The sequence below is a fragment of the Carassius auratus genome, chromosome 3 (assembly GCF_003368295.1).
Source record: "Carassius auratus strain Wakin chromosome 3, ASM336829v1, whole genome shotgun sequence".
In the NCBI taxonomy this organism is placed as follows: domain Eukaryota; kingdom Metazoa; phylum Chordata; class Actinopteri; order Cypriniformes; family Cyprinidae; genus Carassius; species Carassius auratus.
Window position 1 is genome coordinate 8,904,416 of NC_039245.1, and position 26,480 is coordinate 8,930,895.

At 37.8% G+C, this 26,480-nt stretch overlaps 2 protein-coding genes across 3 annotated transcripts; both read left to right on the forward strand.

Annotated features, from left to right (window-relative positions):
• The first annotated feature begins 380 nt into the window (after window positions 1–380).
• Window positions 381–18,728, forward strand: LOC113046828 (multidrug resistance-associated protein 1-like). 2 transcript variants are annotated; one of them, XM_026207872.1, is made up of 32 exons: window positions 381–610; window positions 2,583–2,759; window positions 2,887–3,012; window positions 3,238–3,375; window positions 4,085–4,210; window positions 4,300–4,361; window positions 4,625–4,756; window positions 4,857–5,084; window positions 5,440–5,617; window positions 5,954–6,115; window positions 6,220–6,313; window positions 6,407–6,609; window positions 6,710–6,856; window positions 7,057–7,144; window positions 7,399–7,468; window positions 8,197–8,323; window positions 9,968–10,144; window positions 10,315–10,482; window positions 10,932–11,118; window positions 11,309–11,350; window positions 12,826–12,874; window positions 13,018–13,159; window positions 13,241–13,448; window positions 14,917–15,227; window positions 15,389–15,588; window positions 15,680–15,806; window positions 15,885–15,986; window positions 16,481–16,627; window positions 16,775–16,933; window positions 17,118–17,284; window positions 17,373–17,567; window positions 17,704–18,728. In XM_026207872.1, exons 1-32 carry the CDS (start codon window positions 563–565, stop codon window positions 17,810–17,812), a joined length of 4,596 nt encoding a protein of 1,531 aa, XP_026063657.1. In that variant the 5' UTR covers window positions 381–562; the 3' UTR covers window positions 17,813–18,728. The 2 variants fall into 2 exon arrangements, with proteins under 2 accessions (XP_026063657.1, XP_026063665.1); XM_026207880.1 differs by lacking the exon at window positions 11,309–11,350 and having other exon boundaries at window positions 382–610.
• Window positions 18,729–24,902: 6,174 nt separating this feature from the next.
• LOC113041657 (C-type lectin domain family 4 member M-like) lies at window positions 24,903–26,365 on the forward strand. Its single transcript, XM_026200312.1, has 4 exons — window positions 24,903–25,036; window positions 25,261–25,641; window positions 26,031–26,152; window positions 26,235–26,365. Exons 1-4 carry the CDS (start codon window positions 24,916–24,918, stop codon window positions 26,346–26,348), a joined length of 738 nt encoding a protein of 245 aa, XP_026056097.1. The 5' UTR covers window positions 24,903–24,915; the 3' UTR covers window positions 26,349–26,365.
• The last annotated feature ends 115 nt before the right edge of the window (window positions 26,366–26,480 follow it).

Below are 26,480 nucleotides of genomic sequence, written 5' to 3' on the forward strand. Positions count from 1 at the left end.
TTCAAAGTATTTCAGTATCTTTACAAAAAAAAAAAAAGTATTTCATGCAAGGCATCAGACATTTTGACATGCGTTTAACTGAGTGTCATCTTGTCCCTGTTTGTTGTGTATAACATACAGGAAAATGACTTACAGCACAGTAACAAATTTGTTAGACAAAATAAAACATACTCAAACCTTTGATTCTCTGAACTGCTCTCACCTGAAGATGATGTTAAACCTCACTGGCTCTAAACAGCTGGGTTTAAAACAGTAATTAAGACTGACCCAAAAATCCCCTAGCATTTCTTTAATGTAATGAATACGTACTCGAAGCTAAAAACGAGTACTAGCTGAAGGAAAAGCACTAGTACGTTTTATTAAAACGGCTTGCCATATTGCCGTGTGTGAGTACCGTTATTAAGTCAGCTCAATCGCTGAAGTAACAGCGCCCCTTTTTTTCAGCTCATCCATCCCACAACTACACTGGTCTGCAACATCACAACACAACAGCACATTGCAGTGGTTATGAAACGGAGGCAGTGTAAACCCAGCATACGATAACAAATCCTTCCTGCGGCGAATGGCTATTGACAATTTCTGCAGTTTGGATGGTTCTGATCCATTTTGGGTGAGTAAATGAACAGTCCTTTCGTCGTAAACCGTTTTCCCGACGATATTTTGTTTTCAACAGATTGTCAAGTTTCGTTGTGCTTGTACTCCGCAGCATAGAGACAGACACTTGGCTGTGTCTCATAACACAGCGAGCAGCCTAACTTACCTATCTTAGACATTATTTTAGGGCTTCATAGGAGCATTTGACGATCAGACCAGGCATCAAATCCGCGCCTGCATGTGGGTTGAATGGACCTATAACGCCAAATAATGATGCCTAGGTAGACAGTTCACCAAGTTTTGAGACGCTGCCACTGTTGCTAGGCTAACCGGTTAGCCATATGCCTAAAAATTTAACTCTCTGTGGGCTTTGATCCTGTAGTGTTGATTTTTGTTTATAACAGTCTAACCACCTTATGTAAGATTGATTTATAACACGACCACTTGCTCAATGTGTCTTTATCTCAGTGGGAAGCTGATGAGTTGACTTGTTACTTCTCTGACTTGTTTTTGTTAAGCAAAATCCTCTAATGCTAAGTAGTTTTCTTGCAACTAGAGAACTCAGGTAATTATTTGATATAGTCACAAAGAATTAAGCTTTGTTTATTTGTGTTCCAGTTTATGCGAGGTCTGACAGCTCAGTGGATTAATAGTATTAGTTGTTTCCTGGCAGGTTGAGACAGTTTGTCCTGCAAAATATTGAATAATGAATCACACATGACTACATGCCAAGAAAGTATTTTACTTTTCTTAATTTACATTGTTAATATGACTTTGTATGGCCAATGATACAAGGCAATGAAACATTACCAGATTTGTAAAGTGATTAAAACTGTTTAAAGTCATAGGGATATGTACAAATGTGAAAATTGTAAAATGTAAAGAAAAAAAAATAATAAAATTGAAGAAATCGTCCCAGTCATATAGTACCATATCATTATATTATTAATATTATTGGGTATACAAGTACGTTTTTTACTTGTCTTTTCCCCAGTCATTTAGTAGCTCTCTTATTTTTATATAATAATAATAATAAAATTGGTACAAGAAGTACTTCCATTTAAATATGCAATTATTATCTTAATTTTTTTTTAAGTAATTTTAATAACACATTTAAATGTTTCATTTTTCCCCCTTATTAAACTGCTGGGAATTTTATGGGTATATGTTTTCAATTCTCATTAAAATACTATAAGTGTATCTTTTTTGTTTTACTTACCATTTTTCCCATTGGACTGAGTTGGCACATTCAGCAAATCTTTTTTGTATTATAGTCTTTTAAAATTCTACCATGATAAAAATAATTCCCAAGTGACGCTTTTATCATATTTTTTTTTCATGATTTTCCTCGTAACAGTAATAAAAAAAAAAGTCTTAATGGTCTTAAAAAAGGCTTAGTTTTCTTTTAGCAAAACATAATTTCCTTATGGTGAATTTAGGATGAAACATGATGTTCTTGACAAGAGTCCCATCATTAGTGTCATTAAAAAAAAGCTTTTAGTTTAATAGCTCAAATGTAAGCTATTTCATGTCCTAGTCTGGCGAAATTAGCAGAGCAGCCTTTTATTCATTGATCTGTTTTTTCCTTTTGTTTATTGACCTGTTATTCCTCCTCAGAAACAGAATTATTGGAAGAGATGATCCCTACAGAGAACACAATTAGATCTTCTTTGTAAGAAAAGGTTCAGTTCATTTTTAAGGCATGTTTTGGATGTCACTACTTGAAGGAGACTTGTTTTTGTCAAGAAGCTCAAGACTCTCTGCTCTGCTTTATTGCACAGAAAAGATTGCGCTTTACTTTGGTTCTCTGAAAGATCCACTCAAGAGTGTTTGTTCCTTGCACACGTCATTATGACTTTGTGTGCTTTGCCAAGCAGCATAGTGCTCCGTGACTTCTCCAGTTGTTACTTCGTTTCTCAGTTTCGTCCAAAGATTCTCCAGAGACGCAGAGTAAAATGAAATACCCTTTTGACCTCTCATGTTTTTAGGATTGGAACCGGACCTGGCAAACACACAATCCAGACCTGACACCATGTTTCCAGAACACAGTGCTGGTTTGGATACCCTGCCTCTACCTCTGGCTGTTTGCACCGTTATACATCCTGTACCTCAAAAGAAATGACCGTGGATACATATGCATGACCCACCTCAACAGAGCCAAAACAGTGAGTATTAACAAACAGGATTCCGGTACAATGCTTTTTATGTAGCAGTGTGCTTTGGTAGTGTGTTTCCTGATAACTCTGCCAAGGTCAACAGTTGTTTCAAGATCATGTGACTCTCCTCCAACAGGCTGTTGGGTTTACCCTATGGCTTATCTGCTGGGCAGATGTTTTCTACTCTTTCTGGGAAAGAAGCCATGGTGCTACAGGAGCCCCAGTCTACCTAGTCAGCCCCACTATGCTTGGCGTTACAATGGTGAGACCTGTTCTTTCACAAAAGAAAAGTGCTGAATTAAACTATTTTGCTTGTAAATTACTCTTCGGTTTGCATTGATTTCATATTCAAATTAATTGAAAGTATTTCACTTTCCCTGCCTCAAGGACAAATCCTACCTGATATATTACTGTTTATAGTTTCTAAAATTGTTTCTTAGCCTGATGTTTAACAAATTTGAATTTTTTGTAATTGGATGTGTTTTAGTTGCTGGCTACGTTCTTGATCCAGTATGAGCGGAAGAAGGGGGTACAGTCCTCAGGGGTGATGCTTAATTTTTGGCTGATCACCATAGTGTGCGCTACAGTCCCCTTTCGCTCCAAGATCCTGCATGCATTGAATGAGGTAAATATGACTTATGCATTAAAACTGACAGATTTTGCAGTTCATGTAATAATATATATATATATATTTATTCCAGTGTGATTCGGATGTCTTCTTGAGTCGTATGTGACTCAGATTTGTTTATTTGTTTTTGTAATCTGTATTTTGTATAAAACCGAGCCAATTCATATTCATATGCGATTCCAAATGAGATTTTTTGGGGGGCAATTCACCTCAGTCTCAGACAGTTTTTGTCATTCGGAATGCGTCGTTTATAAAATGGCACGCAAATTGGGCAAAAGAGCTCTGCCTGAATACACTTATTTTTGTTCACCCTTTCCTCGTGTAGTGAACTGTGTAATAGAGAATTGTGTATGAGTGAATGCATGATTCAGCAGTTTTATTTTCAGTCAATGCATGAATGTGTAAAATGACACTGTCACTCGTGATCTCTCACGTTCCATGTGGGTTCTGCGCCGCAGCAGAGGCCAAATTTCCTGTCCCTCGCCCACACTGATAGTTACTCTTCAGTTTCTGCAGAAGAAACTTTCTCAGTATTATGCTGACTGTGACATCATTAATATAGCAACCAATATAGTTATTGAAATACGGGAAATTTAACAAACCGGATAAAACCTCACATTTCATCAATTACAGATTAAAAAAAACAAGTCAGGTTTGCTTGATATGTCAGCAAACCCTTAAAGTGTTGTTTGGTCTTTCCTTTCAGCCTGCCAGTGTGAATGTGTTCAAATATACCACTTTCTACATCTATTACACCATGCTGCTCATCTCCCTGATCCTGGCCGGCTTGTCTGACCAGCCTCCGCTCTTTTCACAGGCTGTCAGAGACTCGGTTAGTGTACTTTACTTAAAGAAGGTAGAGGTATGCTTTATTATATGGATGTTAAATTGATGGCCAGTACTATGAATGTGTTTGTGCAGAATTCATGTCCAGAGTCGGGGGCTTCATTCCTGTCCAGAATCACTTTCTGGTGGATCACAGGGTGAGCAAAATGAATGACGGCATTTCCAACACTCTTCTTTTTAAAACATAGAACTTTGCACAACATGAATGTTGACTTCTCTAGAAGTTTTATTCTGGCTCATGTTATTTCTTGATCCAATTCATCCCGTCAGTTTCTATCTTCTCTCTACCATCTCTATCAAGAAAGAGTACTGAAGGAGCCATCGTTTTGCTAGTGAATAAGCTTGTATTCAGGCTGGGTGTTGTTACTTGTTAGTGCATGTCCCTTTCTTTTCCTCATAGATTGATGGTGACTGGTTATAAAAGGCCTCTGGAAGAGAAGGACCTGTGGTCGCTCAACACAGAGGACAAGTCTCAAAGAGTGGTGCCACAGCTGGTGCGCCGCTGGGACCAAGAATGCAACAAGGTCAAAAGGTCAGAAGCAAGAAGTCAACCCCCACCCCCAAATAGACAAGTTTATGGATTTACTACAAAACGGACTAATCCTCTGACTGGGTTATGATTTTTGTTTTAGGCCAGTAGATAAGACACTCTACTCCCCAAAGAGATCAGCAAGGGAAGAAACGAAGGATGGACAACAAATTGAAGAGTCAGAGATTTTGCTTGCGAAAAGCCTTCAAAAGACAGGCGACCCTTCTCTCTTCTGTGCTCTCTGCCGAACCTTCGGACCATATTTTCTAGTCAGCTCTTTGTTTAAGATTATTCATGACATCCTGATGTTTGTTGGGCCGGAGATTCTCAGGTAATTAATACAACATCAGAATCAGATATTATTCCCATCTGAGCTGAATTCAGAAGCAGTAGTAAAGTGCAAAGGGTTAGGGGAGAGTGCAAGGGTTCCCTCTGTGGTTTCACAGTCATGTGGTTAGAAATGACTTTAACTCTGTGGGAAGGCCACTCTGTCAAAACAACAGCTGTGGCTCTCAAAAGAGCTTCAGTGAAGAGTTAGTTTTGGCATGCTGAAAAGTTGTGCCATCGAACGTGACATCAAACAGTTTGCTCATTTTTCTTGCACTTGAATCCAGAAGAATTGCATTCTGCTGTTGGATTGACATATAAATGTGTACTCATTGTGAGTTTGTTCTTTTGTTTCTTAGGCTACTGATCCAGTTTGTGAATGATTCGAGTGCCCCTGATTGGCATGGCTACTTCTACACCTCCCTGCTGTTCATTTGTACCTGCGTGCAAACCCTCATTCTGCAGAAATATTTCCACGTTTGCTTTGTGACCGGCATGAGGTTACGTACGGCCATTGTTGGTGCTGTGTACAGAAAAGTAATTGGGTTCTTTAGTGCTAAAATGTCTGCAACAGGGTATAATATGGTGTTTATGTGCATTTGGAGGTTATTTGTTACGGTTTCATATTTAGAGCGCTCAGAGATTCAAGAAGCAAACAAATGCATTTGCCATTGTGAATATGCCATACTTTAAAAATAATAATAATAATAATAAAAAAAAATATAAAAAAAAAAAAAAAAAATATATATATATATATATATATATATATATATATATATATATATTATTTTTTTTTATAAATATATTAATATTACTGACTCCAGTATTTTAATGGTAGTGTACATTTATAATATTTTCCTTAATTTTGACAAGGCCTTAGTCATTACCAATGCTGCTCGGCGAACATCCACTGTCGGAGAGATTGTGAATCTGATGTCTGTAGATGCTCAACGTTTTATGGACCTCATCACCTATATCAACATGATTTGGTCAGCACCTTTGCAGGTTATCCTGGCCCTTTACTTCCTGTGGCAGGTATGTGCCTACACAAAGGTGTCTTGGCTTGTGTGCTCATTTCATTACACATCACTAAAACCTGTTATGATGTATTTATTTATTTCTTGCTCTTTTGTTATCAGAATCTGGGACCTTCTGTGCTTGCTGGAGTTGCTGTGATGGTGCTAATGGTTCCTCTAAATGCAGTCATTGCCATGAAAACTAAAACTTACCAGGTTTTGAACCTCTTTTCCTGCTCAGCAGGTTTATTTGCCTCAATCTTCATTAATTAGATCATCTTTGTTAATCTGACACACTCTCATTTACAAGTTGCCCAAATGAAAAGCAAGGACAATAGGATCAAGCTTATGAATGAGGTGCTGAACGGCATTAAAGTGCTTAAACTCTACGCATGGGAACTGGCGTTCAAAGACAAAGTGTCTGCCATCAGAGAGAGTGAATTACGTGTGCTTAAAAAGACTGCTTACCTTGGTGCCGTGTCCACCTTTACTTGGGTCTGCGCACCATTTTTGGTAGGAGATGCCTTTGAATTCCAGTCCTACACAGGCTTTTTCATGATTATGCCCACTGTTTTTGATGCTACCCTGTGATTGTCTTGTCTCTTTCACAAAGGTTGCCCTCTCCACGTTCGCAGTGTATGTGTTAGTGGATGAACATAATATTCTGGATGCACAGAAGGCATTTGTTTCTCTGGCCTTGTTCAACATCCTGCGCTTCCCTCTTAATATGTTGCCCATGGTCATCAGCAGCATGGTGCAGGTACTACACTCTTACTCTCTGTTTCTTTTAAAAAAAAAACGTTGAATGTGAACTTTGTTATACCTTGGAATATGGTATAAGTTGTCTCAACTGTTTTTGGACCACTTGTGATCGGATCAAATGGTTAACACTGAAATCCAGGAACTTGTGATCAGATTTTTTTTTTTTAGTATGACTGTGAAATGTATTGCTTCCTTCAGGCCAGTGTGTCTATGAAGCGCCTGCGTGTGTTTCTGTCCCACGAGGAGTTGGATGAAGACAATGTGGAGCGGCCAGCCATCAGTTCATGTGAGTCCAGTGATCCACAAGCAGTTCAAATCTGCAATAAAACATATGTGCAATATTCTGTGGCATGTATTTTTAGTATGTTGTGCATGTTTGACTTACAAAGCACGGCAGTCTCCAAACTCTTTCCACAGACAGACATAAAACAGCATTGTACGAGAGAGTAGCAGCTGTTCAGTAGATCGGTGCGTTTAAAGGCATCCCGTGTGTTTTGATGTCTGCTTAAAAGACTTCGTTGTTGTTTCCTGCTCATTCAGCTCCAGACAGCATCAGGATTGTGGAAGGAGCTTTCAGCTGGTCTAAAGACGACTCCCCTACTTTGAAGAGGTAACACCATTTTCTTAGTTGCTCTTCAAAACTATACAAATACTATACTCCACTATACTGGTCGTATAATATTTTTTGTTGTTGCATGCAACGGTAAAAATGCAAAAGTATATTTGTTAGGTAATAAATGCCAGAGTTTACAGTTTTTTAATACCGTTTCTGCCCTCATTGGAAAACATTGAAGAACCATTAATAGAATGTCATGTCAATCATTTGAGCTCTGTGCTTAATAACCATGATCAAATCCCAACCCTATGTACTCTACACAAATGTACTTATCATATTCAAAGCATTGACATGAATATTGCGATTACATAGAGCAGAACCAGTGAAGCAGGATACTGAGGACATTACAGGCAAGTACACGTGCATGAACCCCGATACAGGAGAGCATCAGAGGAAATGTACTCTGGGGAATCTCCACTGATTTTAATGAGAGGGATCATGGATTTTGGGTTGCCGAATTGCTTTCAATCTTAGCCTAATCTCATTTGCTTCAAATCATGCATTGAACTGTGTAATTTGACGTGCATTATTGTTCACTGTAAATCCCATTGTTAATATCAGTACACTTCTGAAAGATTTGCCCATAATCTTCAATCAACGATGAAATTAATGAAGAAATCCTAATGAATGAATGTACTCTTTTATGACACAATGCCGCCTTTGTCCAAATGCTGCTTGAACTTTTTGTTATTCATTGTGTCAGCGTGTCTCTCTCTCTTCAGGATTAATGTCCGTATTCCTGAAGGGGCGCTTGTTGCTGTGGTAGGGCATGTGGGTTCAGGGAAATCCTCTCTGCTTTCAGCTTTGCTGGGAGAGATGCAGAAGCAAGAAGGGTCTGTCTCGATCAAGGTACAGACACAAGCTATGTGCTTTTGTTGTATGTTGTATGTGTTTAGAGCAAGGTTGCCTGAATGGATTCCGTGTGAAAACAGTGGCTCTTGAATTAAATGCTCTGTTGTATTTGAGTTAAACAAATTATGTATGCACTGGGGCTCAAACATATTTTAGCCCACTTGGTTTTTCTTTTATAATTTAATATTTTATTATGTATCAAATACAGTGGGTATAGAAAATAATCACCCCCCCCCTTTGAAACCGGTGTGCTCAGTTTTGCTGTGTGTTTTGGGTCATTTTCATGTTGGAAAGTAAACCTTCTTCCCATTGACAACTTTCTGGCAGAGGGCAGCAGTTTTTTCTCAAGAATTTGAAGGTATATTGCCCCATCCATTTTTCCTTCTGCCCTGACAAGTGCTCCAATCCCTGCTGCAGAGAAACAGTCCCATAACAGGATATTACTGGAGGAATGGAGTTATTTGAATGGTGAGCTGTATTGGATTTCCAACAGATGTATTGTTTGGTTTTTAGGCCAAATAATTCAATTTTATCTGCCTCAGAATCTTCAAGGTGCATTTAGGCATGATTGCAATTAGCCTTTCTTGAGGAGTAGCTTTTTTTCTTGCAACCCTCCCATACAAGCCAAATTTGTGATATTGTTGTCACATGCACAAATTCACCAGTTTTTTTTCATGAATTCCTGCAACTGCTTCAGAGTTGTTGTAACCCTCTTGGGCGCATCTCTGACCAGTTTCCTCCTGGTTATTTCATCCAGTCTGGTGCGGCGTCCTGATCAAGGGAGGGTCTGTGTTGTACCAAATACCTTCCATTTCTTAATAATAGACTTAACTGTACTTCTAGGCATCGATAAAGCCTTTGAAATGTATAATTTTTTTGTAAGCATCTCCTGACTTGTGCCTGTCCATATCCCAGAGATTTTTTGACAGTGCCTTGCCACACTTAGTTGATAGTTTGCTTCAGCTGCACTACCAAGGACTGAAATGCTCCAGGGAAGCTTTTTTTCATGCCGAGCTAATCAAAATTACCACACCTGATCACAGGTGAAAGTCAAATGGCTTTGTGTGCCATTGAGAAGGTGATTATCTGCTACACCCGGTTGAGTTTACAAGTCATTTTTAGGGAGGGGAGATCCTTTTTCCAACTGACTTGTTGGTGTTATATTTCACTTGGATGTTATAAGTTACACTGAGTAAATACAGCTGAATAAAACAAAAACTGTGTCCATCTTCATTACAGGCTGCAAAGCAACAAAATGTGATTATTTTAAAGGGGGGGGGGTGATTATTTTCTATACCCACTGTATAATTTAATATATATATTAAATATAAATATTTTTTCATAAAATATTCCATAGCTTTTATATAACATAATTTTATTATATTAGCAGCAAAACAATCTAATAACGTTTTAGTATTTGGTTTATTCCCTTGAGTGGCATTAACTCCACATGATTTGAAAATTATCCAAAAAGCATCTTGTTTGACTTTCACATCAAAAACATCTGACTGTCTCAAAATCAATGTCTCAAATTGATTTATTTTATTTTGAAAAGCTATTAATTTCATGTCATACATTTGTCACTTAAACATTAATAATGGGAGGATAAAGAAATACATTGAGTATCTGACTGTTTTTCAGGGCTCTGTGGCTTACGTGCCTCAGCAGGCCTGGATCCAAAACGCCACTCTCAAAGACAACATTTTGTTTGGACGGGACGCGAAAGACAGCTGGTACCAGAAGGTGGTGGAGGCGTGTGCTCTCCTACCAGACCTGGAAGTCCTGCCTGGAGGAGACTTGACAGAAATTGGGGAGAAGGTAAATAAAGACTTCTTCAGAATGATTCTTACAGTTTGTCCTAACCAAGCACGATAGATTGAAGGTTATAGCTGCATGTTGTCACAGACTGCTTTTAATGCAACAGTACGACATTATTTAAATCTATAGTAGTAGTCAGTTGGGTTTACCATATGACATTGTAATTTTAGGGCGTGAATCTGTCTGGAGGACAGAAACAGCGGGTGAGTGTGGCCAGGGCTGTGTACTGCAGCTGTGCAGTGTATCTGCTGGATGACCCGCTCTCAGCCGTGGACGCTCATGTGGGAAAACACATCTTTGAGAAGGTCATCGGACCTCAGGGGTTGCTACAGGGCAGGGTAAAGCCATTTAGCCATGTATTATCCAAATATATACCGTATTTTTCGGACTATAAGTCGCGCCTGAGTATAAGTCGCATCAGTACAAAAATACGTCATGATGAGGAAAAAAACATATATAAGTCGTACCAGACTATAAGTCGCATTTATTTAGAACCAGGAGAAAACATTACCGTCTCCAGCCGCGAGAGGGCACTCTATGTTTATTAGGGGTAGACTACAGGAGCACTGAGCGCCCAGCATAGAGCGCCCTCTCGTGGCTGTAGAGGGTAATGTTTTCTCTTGGTTCATTTCTCTTGGTTCATGTCAAAGTAATTTTGATAAATAAGTCTCACCTGACTACAAGTCGCAGGACCAGCCAAACTATGAAAAAAAATGTGACTTATAGTCTGGAAAATACGGTATACATCTCTTATAGGCATTTCACGTCATGCATGGAACTCTTGCAGACTCGGGTTCTGGTGACGCACGGGCTGAGCTTCCTGCCCCAGGTTGACCTGATCTTGGTGATGGTGGATGGAGAAATCACAGAGATGGGCTCTTACACCGAGCTGCTGGGCAGACAGGGCGCTTTCGCTGAGTTTCTGCGTAACTACTCCAACACAGAGCAGGAGGAGGTGGAGGAGTCAGTGGCAGGTGAGGCTGGCCTCCTCATATCTGGACTGCTTTCAAATAGCCAGTTCCTCTAAATGATTACTATTGTTCATCATGTGTGGGCGATCTTTTTTTCATAATTAATCTGTGTCTAGTGATTATTTTTGTCTGTACATCTATGTTTCTTCCCAATTTCTTCTTATTTGTTGTGTCCCCTCTGTTGGCTCTTCAGAAGAGGGAGGGGAGGCAGAGGACGAAAAGGGGAAATCTGAAGGTTTGAGGGTGTAATTAGTCCCCGGGCCATATAAACTGAATAGGCCTGCTTGTACTGCATGTTAGAATAGGGCTTATTATCCTGGGCCCATATTTATCAAGCTTCTCAAAAGTGCCAATCATAATAATTGTCTTGCTCTCAAACCAGCAACAGACGATATCTCTTACTATCACCGATACACAATACTATCGTCTACCAGCGCAACCCTAAATTGAAGGTTGGGATGACGATTAGTTTCCTTACCATAATGTATTCTCTTTAAAATTCTTTATTGTCAAATGTTCGTTGAATGTAAACTCCTATTAGGAATTTAACCATTCAATGTGAATTTATCTGAGAATATTCTTAAATAAGTAAATCTATTCAGTGATTGTTCCATGCGTATTTCGTCATCCAAAATCCTGTTTATGCAAAGTGTCGTGAATCAACTCTTAAGGCTGACATTTAAGATCTAATCCTACACTTCGCTTAAATTATGATTAAGATGCTTGATAACTAACTTTTAAGCACAGCTTTTTTTTCACTTAAGTCAATTCTTAGCAGCGCTCTTGAGTGCAATTGATAAATACGGGCCCAGGTCTGAGGCATGAGTTTTTTTTTTGTACTTTCCCATTTCATTGCCATTGGACTACAGCTCACAAACCTTAGATTTACATGTTACACATTGCACTGTACTCCAGTTTTGGAGTAAATAGTACCCCTGTTCACAGTAATATAATTTGATATCTTCTCAACTCACTTGAGAGCTGAGCAGTGATGTAACTGGCTGTTACTACGATACAAAAAAAAGCTGTCAAAACTGTAATATTTTGAATTATAGTTATTAGTGTGTGTGTGTGTGTGTATATATATAAATATATATTTATGTATGTATGTGTGTGTATGTTCAAAAGAACAAAATGTATTTGAAGTAGAAAAGATACTGACAAATGATGATCATTTAATTTATAAGATATAAAGGGAAGTGTGTTCATTATCTGTGCAGGACATTTAAATTATTATTATTATTTTTTTTAATGGAGCACAGTGAATGGCTTCAACATTTGGCCTTCCCCAGTCTTGTGGCTGTGTCAGCATCTCATGTGTGTGAGGTGCTGGGCAGCCTGCTGGTGATTCTTCTAACCTTCACCTCTGAACCTAAACAAGTTTTGCTGACTGACATATCAGCAGGCCTGAGAGGTGTGGTTGCTTAGAAGCTAATTATGATGGCCTTTTATTGCCATGTTAAATATAGACATGTTTGTACTCAAGTGCATCCCGGTGTTTTAGTCCATGCTTGATTACATCATTTGCTGCAAAACGATTGTGTTGCGAAGGTGTTTTCGGATGTCATGACTTCTAGATAATAATGAGAAAGCTTGTCTTCTTTAACTCTGAATAGTTTAAAACGTCATTGGTACAAGTATGGATGTGGAAAAGCATGAAGCGTGCAGGAAGAATTCTGTCTGATTTAGTACATATTTTTTAATCTATAGAAGCAGTTCCACGGAAAGGACTTGAGAATGGGGGTCCTGCCATGTTGGGGTAAGAGATACCTAATAGCTTTTCTGAATTATTTCTTTGTCCTGAATTAACACTGTGTCCCGACCTTTTGCAGCATGATGAATCATTTAAGTCATGTACTAACAGTATTTTGACATTATTTACTCTATCTCTGTGTCCTGTAGGCAGAGTCTGAATTCTCTTAATACAGCAGGCACAGGTAAAACCCCACAGCAAACTGAACCTAATGATGTTGCGGCCGCAAAGAAGACCAAATCTGCAGATGCTGCCCGACTAACTGAGGCCGACAAGGCCAACACTGGCAGGGTACGAGTCAGCTGTCTCTGTGTCAGGATGTTAGAGGATGTTACTTTTTTCTAGATTTAGTGAATGTTGTTTGTTATGCAGGTGAAGCTGTCTGTGTTTTGGGAGTACATGAAGGCTATCGGCTTGCCCCTGTCCATCTTCAGTATCTTTCTGTTCTTCTGTCATCATCTGTCCTCTCTGGGCTCAAACTACTGGCTCAGTCTCTGGACAGATGACCCTGTTATCAACAACACCCAGCCCAACAGAGAGATGCGTTTAGGGGTGTATGGAGCCCTTGGAATCTCACAAGGTCAGATTGTTGTGTGGGATTTCTTATATTCACATTTGAAATGCCTGAAAACATTTTTAATATGACAACTTTTATATAAAAAAGTTTTGAGCTAAATTGTCACTGTTAGTTGGAATTTGTAATAAATAATTTTTCATTTTGGTGTAGGGCTGGACAATATATCAATATTAGTGATAATATCGGAATAATTTTGATGACGATGTAAAATTTGAATATCGAATATTTCAAATTCAAGCATACTTTCCCAAAAGAATGTGCCGAACGCCCAAAAAAGGAACCTGTAACTGCTGACTGCTCTATGAGAGCGGCTGCCAGATAACAAGAGTTTAAATCCCCGAATCGGAGCTTCGCTGTTACAAGAAGACATTTTCTGCACGGTGTATGTTTCGTACTTGCTAACTCCTCATTGTGGAAGCGCCGCCGCCCGATGATCTGAAAACACTAACAAGCGGTAGTTTAGCAATCTAATGAATGCATCGTTCAGCCGGTCTGTGTTCTGTCATGACATCTCGACTGTAATGTTTGTGATCGCTGAATATATGCTCTTACTCAACCGCTGATGTTTGAATAGTGAAACATGGACTATGTCCATTTGGAATTACTATTAGGGAATTTTACTGTTATATTTACCAGTTTTCATAATATAGACAGATTGAGTGCAAAAGTCTTTGGTATTCATTTATATATATTTCTATATAAAAATAGCTATGTTCTTCAGCAACTAGCTGCCCATCTAAGAGGGTTTTAAGTGTCAGTGGGAACATAGTTTCATGCCACAGAGCTTCTCTTAAAACTACAGACAGTTGACAGACTTGTGTTCTTGGCTAAAAAACTTGTGAATTGTGAATTGCATGCACTAAAAAGTTGACAGAAATGTACTTTTCTGTACTTGTTTTGCACTACTTCAGTTAGAGCTAAATGTGTTAATTTAATTAGAAGCACTAAGTGATCACTTGGTCTAGATTTTTTATTTAGCTGCTTAAATTAGCTGATTAATCCTAAATAGTTTTTGTTTGTTTGTTTGTTTTTAATGGCCAAAAGAAAATCATGTTTTTTTATTATTTAAAAGCAAATGTTAACATATCAAGATATATATTGAATATCGTAAAAATGTTGACAATATTTAGATAGAATATTTTTCCTTAATGTGATCATATCAACAAATACTCACCTTTCAATATATATAGTTATTTATTAAAAATATATGTTTTTATACCTGCCAATTAATAATTATGATATTGATTTAGTATTAAACTCTTTAAATTGAAAACATGTTAAATTGCAGCCACTTAAAATAATTTTAATGCAATGCATTTTTTTTTTTAACTACATATCTGTCATTAATATGTCTATTTAGTTATTTTATATTATTATTATTATTATTAATTAGCTTATTTGTCCAGAAACCATTTTGATTTTGAAGCTAGTTTTTGATGCCTTTTTTTCTTTTTCTCTATCTCTCTGATAGGTATTGCAGTGTTCTGCTATTCTGTGTCGGTGTCGGTTGGTGGGATCCTAGCCTCCCGCTACCTGCACCAGACGATGCTCTACAACGTCCTGAGATCTCCCATGTCTTTCTTCGAACGCACACCCAGTGGCAATCTGGTCAACCGCTTTGCCAAAGAGACGGACACCATTGACTCAGTCATTCCTAGCATAATAAAAATGTTCATGGGCTCCATGTTTAATGTGCTGGGCTCATGTGCTGTCATCCTCATTGCCACACCACTGGTAGCCATCATCATCCCGCCGCTGGGCCTGTTCTACTTCTTTGTACAGGTCAGCCAGTTGTTTTACCTTGCGGCTGCATGTTAGGAAAGGCTAGCAATTCTCTAGGCTAAATAACATTTAGATAGAAAATATTTGAGATCTAAAACTTCAATGTAAGTGTAATCATTTGCTGGGTTCTACTCTAACATTTGTCTTTTCATTTCTGTCAGCGTTTTTACGTGGCGTCCTCTCGGCAGCTGAAACGACTGGAGTCTGTGAGTCGCTCTCCTGTCTACACACACTTCAACGAGACACTGCTGGGAACCAGTGTGATCAGAGCATTTGGAGAACAGCAACGCTTCATCAGAGAGAGTGACGGCAGAGTAGACCACAACCAAAAAGCTTATTTCCCCAGCATTGTAGCCAACCGGTGAGAACTCTCAGCACCTCACATGCATTAGTGTTTTAGTTTTTGGAAAGCTGATGATTTGTGTGTGTCTTTGTGCCTCTGTGTCCTGCAGATGGTTGGCAGTGAGGTTAGAGTTTGTGGGAAACTGTATTGTGACATTTGCAGCCCTTTTTGCAGTGATGGCCAGGGACAGTCTGAGTCCAGGTATCATGGGGCTGTCCATCTCCTATGCGCTGCAGGTCAGTTTAACTTCTAAAACGATGAGATACAGACCAGATGTCCAGTCAAGTCCTTACTAGTTCTGATTTCTCTCACAGGTCACAGCATCTCTGAACTGGCTGGTGCGGATGTCCTCTGAGCTGGAAACTAACATAGTGGCAGTGGAGAAGGTGAAGGAATATGGAGACACAGAGAAAGAGGTCAGTGCACCAGCAGGCAGATTGTGTTTGTTCATTCTGTACTTGTGTAGAGTTCTGCATAGTATATGTCCACAAGATGTGGAACTAGTTTCTGGGAAAAAATTTACTATGATTATTTAGAAATTTATGAAAGTTAAGTGTTTGTGTGAGATCTTGTAATGGGTAAATTTTTCACATTTTTCAAGTGTTTTGTTTTTGTTTTGTAGATGTTTTTTTTTTACTATGTCCAGTTAACTTTTTTTTTTCTTGACTATCGTTGTGACATGAATTTTTTAAATGATTAAAAAAATGAAACTGATTGCATACACTTCATAAATATTTGATTCATTACACTATAATTCAAAAGTTGTGATTTAAAATAGTATTAGATGAACTATATCATGTCAACTTCCTGAAAGTAGTCCAGGTTAAACTCGTGTATTTCTGGTTTCCGTGTTAAAGATGGATTATTGAGATGTGATTGGTCTATGCTGCATTAATGTCTCTGTTTACAGGCTGAATGGAGGTCGGAGCACTCAACTCTGCCTGCTGGCTGGCCGACCGCTGGTCATATTGAAATCCACAACTTTGGCTTGAGATACAGAGAGGACTTAGAGCTGGCTATTTCTGATATCTCAGTCAACATTGAGGGAGGAGAAAAGGTGCGTAGAGCAATCACAATATCCAGAATCAGTTCAAGCTTTGACTTCATCAATAAACAGTGCTCATTTAGATACCTATTCACCTAAAATGTCCTCATAAACATGCAGAGTTAATCATGTATGTGTGTGTGTGTGTGTTTTTCTTAGGTGGGAAATGTGGGTAGGACAGGAGCAGGAAAGTCCTCTTTGACATTAGGGCTCTTCCGCATCATCGAAGCAGCTCAAGGGGAGATCCGTGTCGATGGAGTCAACATTGCTGAGCTTGGCCTGCACGAGCTACGATCCAGAATCACAATCATTCCTCAGGCACTGGACTTAAATACACCTAAACGTTCATTTCAAGTCACTCAAATGAGGATATCACTATTAAAGTTTTCAAATTAATGTTTTCCTCTCAGAATGATTTCATTTCTTCAGTTAACTTGCCAATGAGAATTGAGCTGTTTTAGTTTTTCTTTTGTATTTCTAAACCCCTTTTCCTCTGTCCCAGGATCCAGTGCTGTTCTCTGGTTCCTTGCGTATGAATCTGGACCCCTTTGATGGCTACACTGATGAGGAGGTCTGGAGAGCTCTGGAACTCGCACATCTCAAGAACTTTGTGTCTGGCCTTTCTGACAAACTCAACCATGAGTGTTCAGAGGGAGGAGAGAATCTCAGGTAAAAAACACCTTCTCAACAATGGTTATTCTTCATTTGACTCCAATCTAATATGACTGTTTCTGACTGGATATATTCTGGGTTTCAGTTTGGGTCAGCGGCAGCTGGTTTGCTTGGCTCGAGCTCTCCTCAGGAAGACCAAGATTCTGGTTTTGGATGAAGCCACTGCAGCTGTAGACCTGGAGACGGACGATCTGATTCAGTCCACTATCCGAACTCAGTTTGAGGACTGCACCGTTCTCACCATCGCACACCGTCTCAACACCATCATGGACTACACAAGGTTAAAGAAACTTAAAAGAGTTATAAATAATAATAAAATATAAAGACTACACCAACCCTGTATTATAATTGTTATATAATAATATTTCTAAAATGTTTATGTAGCACTAAATATTTCTTACATTATCTCTTGAAAGGGTGCTGGTTCTCGATAAAGGCCAGATGGCAGAATTTGATTCTCCGTCCAATTTAATTGCCAAGAAGGGAATTTTCTACAAGATGGCCAAAGACTCAGGTTTGGTCTGATAAGTAGAGGTGCTGAAGAGGACACATCACTGGGTAGAGCCCATGGAGAGTGGACCTTGTGTGACATGGACTCTTCTGTGAGCTTCTGGAGCTCACACTCATAGTGTGAACATGACACCACTCCATCCTCAGCTACTGTAGCCTTCGGTTTTCAGTCACATTCTAGTTTTCACTGCAAATGCTGCTTTGAAGGTTGTTTAATGCCAACATTCGGGATGTTTGAAACTAGTTTTATTTCTTCAAGGCTGTTTTTGTTGTCTGTTTTCATTTGGAAGACGTCTCACTTTACCGCTAAGCCGCACTTTCCTGATGGGGTTGATTGTTAGTAATGAGAACAATTCTATTTGTATCATTGCTTCACTTGAAAGAGTAAAGAACAAAATTTCTCTGTGCATTCTACCACTGATGCAGTGATGAGTTGTATACTGACCAAACAGCTGCTGGGAAAATCCCTCCACGAGCATCAGCTGCTTCATCCCAAGCCAAAGTTAATGTTTGAAGGTATCCTTATTATCAAAAAAGTTCCCAAAGGAGAATTTCATCTCTAGAAAGCCATTGTTTTCTCTCATTTAATCCTTATTTAAAGTTTAAAATCTGTTACAATATTTCTTTTTTTGCATAATTTATTTTATCATATAACTATAACATATTTATTACTGGGTATCTCCCACTAATGGCAACTTAAGCCTCATCTTACCAATACCATGCAGTGGAGTCTACAATGACCTTCTGTTTTCATTGGTAATGTATTTAGTTGGCGTGTTTGATTCATGATCTTTGTTTACTATTATTTCTCAGTGATTATTTCACCAAAAATGATGAAAGCACTTATTGTTCTGTAGAAAAAGGTCAAACTAAGGTTTATATTTCAGGTTTGGTGGGAGTGATATTATTTTAAATACTTTTTTTTTTTAAACTGACTAATAAAAAAAGATCTAATTTGTTATATATTTTATATGAATTGTATGTAACCAAATATATTATTTGATATTTGTATACATGCACTAGTTTTAAGTGTGCTTAGTTTCATAAATAATTTGTATGTGTACAGGGTAAATATTAATAAATTTTTGTAAAGAGCCTTTGTTATTGTTTTAACTTGAGCTCATTATTTTGTACTTTTGGAAGTCAGTCTCTCAAAATGTGATTTTGTCAGAGCGAAAAAGAAATAAATTCCAGATCACTACTACCAACATTTATTTTACTGAGGCTGTGCAAAAAATAAGGGCATTTTCAAGTTTTGACAGTCTCAGATGAAGTGTGCCTGGAAACATTATAAATATAAAACAAATTCAATAAATACTGATTTAAACTTTTAGATTATAGAAACAATACAAGTTTTAATTTACACAGAAAATTCTGCATAAGGATGGGTGGGCGTTGCATTGTTTTTAACATGAGTGGATTTTTTTCTCAGATCATAAACAGATGCACCTTTCACCTTTATGGGAATTTAGGGTTTAATGTGCCGACATAATAATACATTCTTGTAACAAACTGAAAATGTTCAAGTAGAATTGCAACTAGTTCTACAGCTAGTTGGGATCTATAATAAACTACACATTTCCAGGAAACTCAGTTTGACAGCAGTGAGAGGTTGTGAACATGGCCGTCCATCTGAAGTGTGCATTATATTGACCTACTGAACACCTCTACGGTAAGATTACGTTACACAAGTCTTTGTATTCTGAGATTGTTGATGACATGAGGGCTTCAGTCTGTTGTTTTAGCACCTCAGACGTCAGTTAAAGAATCAGCAGGAGAATGCTGAAGCACACCGCTTCTGTAATACTGGAGAAAACATGGACACCTGCTCAAGTAGAACAGCTATTACAGGCAAAACTTCTTCATCCTGAGCTTTGTGCTTTTCTTGACTGAGATTTGGTTCAAATGAAGAATAAAGATTGTTGAGAAGGAGTTTGTCAGAAAGGCCAGACACAAAGTTCTTGAGATGTGCGAGCTCCAGAGCTCTCCAGACCTCCTCATCACTGTAGCCATCAAAGGGGTCCAGATTCATATGCAAGGAACCAGAGAACAGCTTTGGATCCTTGGGGAAAAAGGGTTGAAAATAAAATACTCAAGCGTTTAAGTTTTTTCATATTTACATGGTGTTCAATCTGTTTTTACATGTTCACGTGTATCTGTGGGATAATGGTGATGCGAGACCTCAGTTCATGAAGCCCAACCTCTGCAATGTTTATCCCATCTATGAAGATCTTTCCTTTTGCCACTTCAAGGATCCGGAAGATTCAGAGATCAAGAGATGATTTCCGGCCTCTTCCCACAATTCAAACCTAAATCGATTCAGTGGAAAAACTTGGAAAGCATTACAATAAAGCACAAATATGACACATTGTGCTTGATGTTATATTCATTGACACTGAGAGAAATGTATTTTAAGGCCCAGTCAAGACTGCTGCGCTTCTGAAGTCCATATTCCTGGAATCCAATGGATCCGGATCTGGGCCAGTGTGATGGGAGTGGACTGTCCTCGATCGTCCATGATGCCTGCGACAACCCAAGACTAACATATTTACCTTAAGAATGAACGTACACATATACTTTTGTCACTTTATATAAAATAATTTATGGGAAAAGAACAGCATTCAGAACAACTTTACCTCTTTTGTTGTTTTGGCATATTCCTTCACTCTCTCAATAGCTTTTCACTTTATTCTGTCATGTCTTTTTCGGAATCATTCTCAGTTCATGTTTACCTTCTCTCCAATCTCTGTGGCATCTCTTTCAGGCAGGATTTCCAGGTCTAGTAGGAGAGCACAGGCCTCTTTCTGGTTCCAGCTGTCTTTCCTCTCCCGTCCGAGTGGCATTCTGGATCCATGCTTGCTGAGGCACGTAAGCCACAGAGCCCTGAAAGAGAGTGTTAGCAAAATTATATGTGAAATTTGTGAATGATGGCAATACATTTTTAGTTATTTTTCAGAGTGATTAACCGATACTGTGACATGGCCACTTTTCTTTTCCATTTCTCCCAACACTGCAGACAGAAGAGAGGATTTCCACTGCCCACGTGACCGACCACAGCCACCATTGAACCCCGCTGCACTTTGACATTGATCGTGCAGGAATGAACCATTGCCAGATTATCATCTTTTGATGTTCAGGATTGGTGGACCTGCAGAAATCTTTCAGCAGGTATTTTAATTTAATTCGTAAGAAATGAGAACAGTGGGTCTTTTTGCTTGGTAGTAACATTTAATATTCATCTAAACATGGTGATGTGGAGTGAACATCCACAAAAATATTTAATTTGCAATGGAACTTTACAGCTTATAAGTGTTTCTACAGTGAAACACTGCTCACTATTTCTGTCTTCATTAATAATGGTGGCTGTCCCAGCCTGTTTGCCCACTTGATGAAAGGTTGTTACACACGACACTGGAATTTTTATAGAGAAACTATTTTTGCAAAGAGAACTGCAATTAATTTTCTGAATGTGATGGATTTATAGGGTAATAAAAAATGTCCCTATAAATCCTCACAATCAATTTAAAATTTATGAACTGAAACATCATTCCAGAAAGCCTCAAAATATGCATAGCTGTATATCTGAATCATACATATCATGCATAATTGATGACTTTTCCAGTAGCTGGGATTTTCCTCATGATTTATTGTGTTTGGATTATTTTATTGAATGGCAGGGTAACTATATTGCATTAAGTTTGTATTCCGGGATGCATACATTTACAGCCAGCATTCACGAAAAGGTGAGGAGATGATTGTGTGCTCAGTGTCACTGACATGTGCTTTTAGCATTGTCCACCGAAAATGAAGATAACAACATTTTAGTGAAAAATGCTTTGTGTATTGAAGTAAACGCAATTTCTCCTGCTGATTTTGTTTATAAGGGAGCCTGTTTTACAGGTTAACAGGAATTGTATGCTTTTGGACAACTTTTATAGGTCAACAAACAGGTAATTCTCGCTACAGTATTATTTTCTTGTTTTCAGTTTTCTTACTTGTAAAAGTTTGTGGGCACAACCGTAATTACACAAATGACTATTGCTATCAAGACAGGAATCATTTACATGCATCTGCCTTTTGTTAGCTCCTCTGACTGATAATGTTGAGGATAGACAAAAATAGACTGCAATGCAATGGTGCACAACCTCATTAAAATATCTCTTACCATAAACCTAAAACATGTCTGGATGACACCTGCATGGAGACTGTTGTTTGCTGAACAGTCACTTCACTTCAAGCCTGAGTATTAATGCAATATAAATATTCCTAATGCATTAATACTTATAATACATCAAAAACAATTATTTGTATGTTCTTGTGAATAACTGTAAATGATAGTTATTGTAAAATTATTGAATTATTGTTAAAGATTTTATTCACAATAATTCTGAACAATTATAACAGGGTGACAGACGTCTGGGACAGTCCCGTATTTCAGATCTATTTTTAGTGTCCCGACTTATTTAGAAAAATATTATATATTATTATAATTGTCATATTTATACAGATATTATGTATTATGAATTTCCTTATGAAGTTATCTTTATGACTTTTTGGTGACTTTTATACTTATTTATTCATCTATTATTATAAATCTATTAATCATGCATTCTCAACATATATGGACTGATTGTGTGACGTAAGATGTAAGTTTATTTAGTTCCAGATGTGCAGGATTAATAAACTCCTTCTAATACCCTATGGATGGTTAAACATGACTAAGCACAATTGTAGTGGGCTTACCTTCTCTTATCTGATATCATTGAAAAGTATAAAAATATATGGACTTCCTGAATTGGTGGCCTTCTTCCTTCACTTTCACACCTTCTTCCTCACTTCTACTTCTCTTTCTCACATCTTGCATTAACTATTAGGCACCTAGTATTGCTAATACAATTACTAAATTGGGCTAAGATAGAGTCTCTGATTAAAAGATTGTCTTATGAGATTGAGAGGGGTCTGTATTAATTACTATTGGAAAAAGCATAACAGCTTTCAACAACTTGGATCCCGTGTCCCTTAATAACCAATCACATTACTGCCTTGATGTCATTGATTTTCAGTTGTGAAAATTGTGCGGCACTTTATTGCCATTGTGAATAGGAATTAATGAGAATTTTGTTTCTCTGCTGAATCACACTTGTTGCAAAAAGTAACTTCACTTATAAAAGTTTTTTTTTATTTATTTTTTTCATCATCATTTCTAAAAATAGTTCAATCCAATAGGATTGTTTATTGTAAAAACATGTTGAAGATTAATAGGCCAGACCGGAAGCGCTAGCTTTAGCCGTCGCTTGTTGCAGGATTGCCTTTCAATGGGCTTTGCGCAACCCTGAAAAGAGTGACGCTGCAGGTGAATAAAAAGCAGGGCAATGTATGTAATTGCATGTAATTTGTTGATGTTGTGTTGGCCAGTAAACGGGAAACCATCTTCTGAATGCCTGGTGTATATTATTTTTTTTGGATGTTAAACGCATATGTACTGTGATGTCCACTAACAGCATTCAATAAACACTAACTCACAAAGCACAAATGTGCAGGTAAAACCACAAACGTGGAAACAAAAAGTGATCTGACAAGTGACGAAGGAGAAATATTTTCAATTTTATCAGCTTCTCTTCACAATATAACACTGAATAAATATCAATCAAGGACAATAAAGCAGATGCACAAGAATAATATGAAATAAAAACAAAGATGCCATTTGGTAATAATGGTTATTGACCATATTATTCATAGAGAAAGCAATTCAATTCAAAAGCAATTTTACAGACACTTGACATCAGAATAACTGGAGAATCAGGCCTACTTTTAGACTTCTGCAGTCCACTGTGATTATCACCTCAATGCAGTGACAGACCGTGATTTAAAGACAGGTAATAGTGATACAATTTCTCACAAATCCCTTTCTCTTATCAAAGCATGAGAGATCATTCCAGTTTTTCTTCTGGAGCTGTGTTTTGAAGAAATCAATTCAATACAGTAAACATTTTTTTACAATGTTAGTTATTCGGCTCACCTTAAGCCCAGAACCTGATATATATATATATATATATATATATTTTTTTTTTTTTAGTTATCAGAACTCTTAAAGTTTACTCAAAGTTTTCATCCATTTACCAGTTAAATGAGGAATGTCACCAGCAATTCAGTAATCAACAACACTCGCAGCAGCATAACAGCTTCAAGAGTGAGCTGCAGAAGCAGAAGTGAAAATTCAAGAAAAGTATAAGTGGAGGATATTCTTTTAATAGAATTTGTTAGAAATGTCTTTCAAGGTTGTGCTGGATGAGTTTGTGGAAGAGCTGCACATTCAGCAACTCTTGTTGATGGTCTTATTTTTAACATACTAATATAAAGTCTAAAACAAATACATCCATATAATAGACCCTATTCACAAAACTGTGATGGTCATCAGCATCGTAAAACCTCAACATTTTTCATATTTGTAGGTACCTTTATAACACTATACCTCGTATTATATCACCTTGGACTCAAATTACAAAAAAACGGTTAGGCAAATGAAAGGGTGTTTCTATTGCGGCGTCTATGGGGAGGGATCGTAAATTTGACATCTTTCTGTATTCTGACTTCCATTATCAGTCTCGCTCAATATTTTTCCTTTTATTTAAATTCATGAAAGCACTATCATGGCATTCTTCTTTTACTATTTGAGCAAATGGGAATGCAAAAAATATATTTGCTCCCATTCACTGCTCTAACCCTTCAACAAGACCCCCATACAATCAGATAACACCAAAGTCACTTTCTTCTTCTGAAAAAAAAAACCTTACATAAAAAATTCAGATGTTACTCTCAACTAAAGAACAACCAAAGCATAGATGTTTTTGGTTATGCGTTGAACACACAATATGTCTGTCTAATATGGGTGGTCTTTTGTGTGGTCACAGATTCTTCTTGTTGGATTTTGTAGCTGCTAACATAGTTTTGTAATTCTGTACACGTGGCTGGATCTGAGGAGAGTTTCAAACTGGAAGTCTATATCCTTATTAAAGGCCAGAGTCATATGAAACCACTTCCTGTATAGATTTTGCAATATTAGGCTTTATAAAAAAAAAAATTTGTCATCATTATGAATATCACAACTCATCGTGAAGATGTACGGCAAGACACAGGAGCAAAACATGGAGTTTGAGGCCATTTATGAAAGGGACGAAGACACTTCTGCACCTCGAACACGGAGTTACATCCCGGCTAAAGGAAAAGCTCTACAGTGCAGTAAGTAGAAAGTTTCATTTGAAGCAGAGACTGTTTTAGTAATGTTTTAGGAAATGTAAACTGTTACATATGCAATTTCAGTCACTTATATATTATATTAAATTAAAATATCAAATATATTTAAACAAAATAATAGATTATCTAAAAAGCCTGAAGTGGAACATCATTTATAATAATGCAAAGTGAATTAACTGATATCTGTGAGTTTTGGACCTGTTCCTCAGGAGGAAGAAGATGTTTGGTGTTGATCACAGTGAGTCTCGGGCTCATTTGTGTTCTTCTGCTGATCTTCATCATACTGCAGCACAACGCCGTCACAGCAGACAGAGACCTGATAAAGAGTTACAAGAACACAGCTGAAGAGTTCAATCAAAGCATCAACAGCTTACAGGACAAGTACACTGATCTAATGACTGAGAAACACCAGCTGCAGAACAACTTCAGCTCTTTGAGTCAGAAGAAACTGGAGCTGGAGACCAAATTCAATGATCTCTCTGTTGAGAAAAGCCAATTACAGAGGGATTTTGACTCTTTGGTTCAGAGGATTCCAGATTTTGCATACAAAGTCAAGAGCGATGAACTGAATAAGAACGTTTCTAAAGGAGGTCAGTATAAACCTGTAATTAGTAACACTTTATTTCAATAGTCCACATTCTACTAACAGTAATTAACTTTGCAACTACATGTCAACTAGCAGTTAGTAGAGTATTAGTAGACTGTATGCTTAATGTCTTCTAAAACTTTCTTTGTCAATTTACACTAACCATAAACCTACCCTAACTGTCTACTCTGAGAGTTAGTAGACATGTAGTTGCAAATTAATGAGAATTAGTTGACATGTAGTTGACATGTAGTTACAAAGTCACTTAAACTGTAGTTAGTAGAATGTCTAAAGTGGACTATCAAAATAAAGAGTAACCACGTAATTCCCCCACCCCACCGTAGTTTCGTTATCATTTTATGAATAGAGTTTTAAAAGGAGTGTCTCTATTAGGAAATCAATGTAGTCTAGATGGCTTCTTCATTTCCAAAAAGGCGATGAGCTGGTCTGCCAGCAGGCAGTACTGCAGGGATCGTGGCGGGGATTTGGTCATTATCAACAGTGTAGAGAAGCAGGTGAGTTTGTGTGAGTGAGTTTGTGTCTGTTAATGAACAAGGGAATCACACTTACTGTATTCCTGTTTTTATTCACTCGCAGAGGCTCATGTCTTCACTTGTCAGACTCAGCGAGAGATCGTGGATTGGTTTGTCTGACATAGTGAACGAGGGCAATTTGACATGGGTGGATAATTCACCACTGAATAGGGGGTAAGATGTGAAACGCTCACAGATAACCACTGCTGATTTATTTAAGTCTTCTGTATTCTCGTTTAAAGTTTAGCCCATCAGAAAACAGCAGAAAACTATTCTCTTCTAAAAACTAAAAAACATCCTCTAAATAAAT

Excerpts from the sequence above, each read along its gene's own strand:
- LOC113041657 (XM_026200312.1), top strand. The coding sequence starts at position 24,916 with ATGTACGGCAAGACACAGGAGCAAAACATGGAGTTTGAGGCCATTTAT. Across the intron at positions 25,037-25,260 it reads AGGAAAAGCTCTACAGTGCA|GAGGAAGAAGATGTTTGGTG; the intron begins GTAAGTAGAAAG and ends CCTGTTCCTCAG. Across the intron at positions 26,153-26,234 it reads TCAACAGTGTAGAGAAGCAG|AGGCTCATGTCTTCACTTGT; the intron begins GTGAGTTTGTGT and ends ATTCACTCGCAG.
- LOC113046828 (XM_026207872.1), top strand. The coding sequence starts at position 563 with ATGGCTATTGACAATTTCTGCAGTTTGGATGGTTCTGATCCATTTTGG. Across the intron at positions 7,469-8,196 it reads GACTCCCCTACTTTGAAGAG|GATTAATGTCCGTATTCCTG; the intron begins GTAACACCATTT and ends CTCTCTCTTCAG. Across the intron at positions 12,875-13,017 it reads GGGGGTCCTGCCATGTTGGG|GCAGAGTCTGAATTCTCTTA; the intron begins GTAAGAGATACC and ends TGTGTCCTGTAG.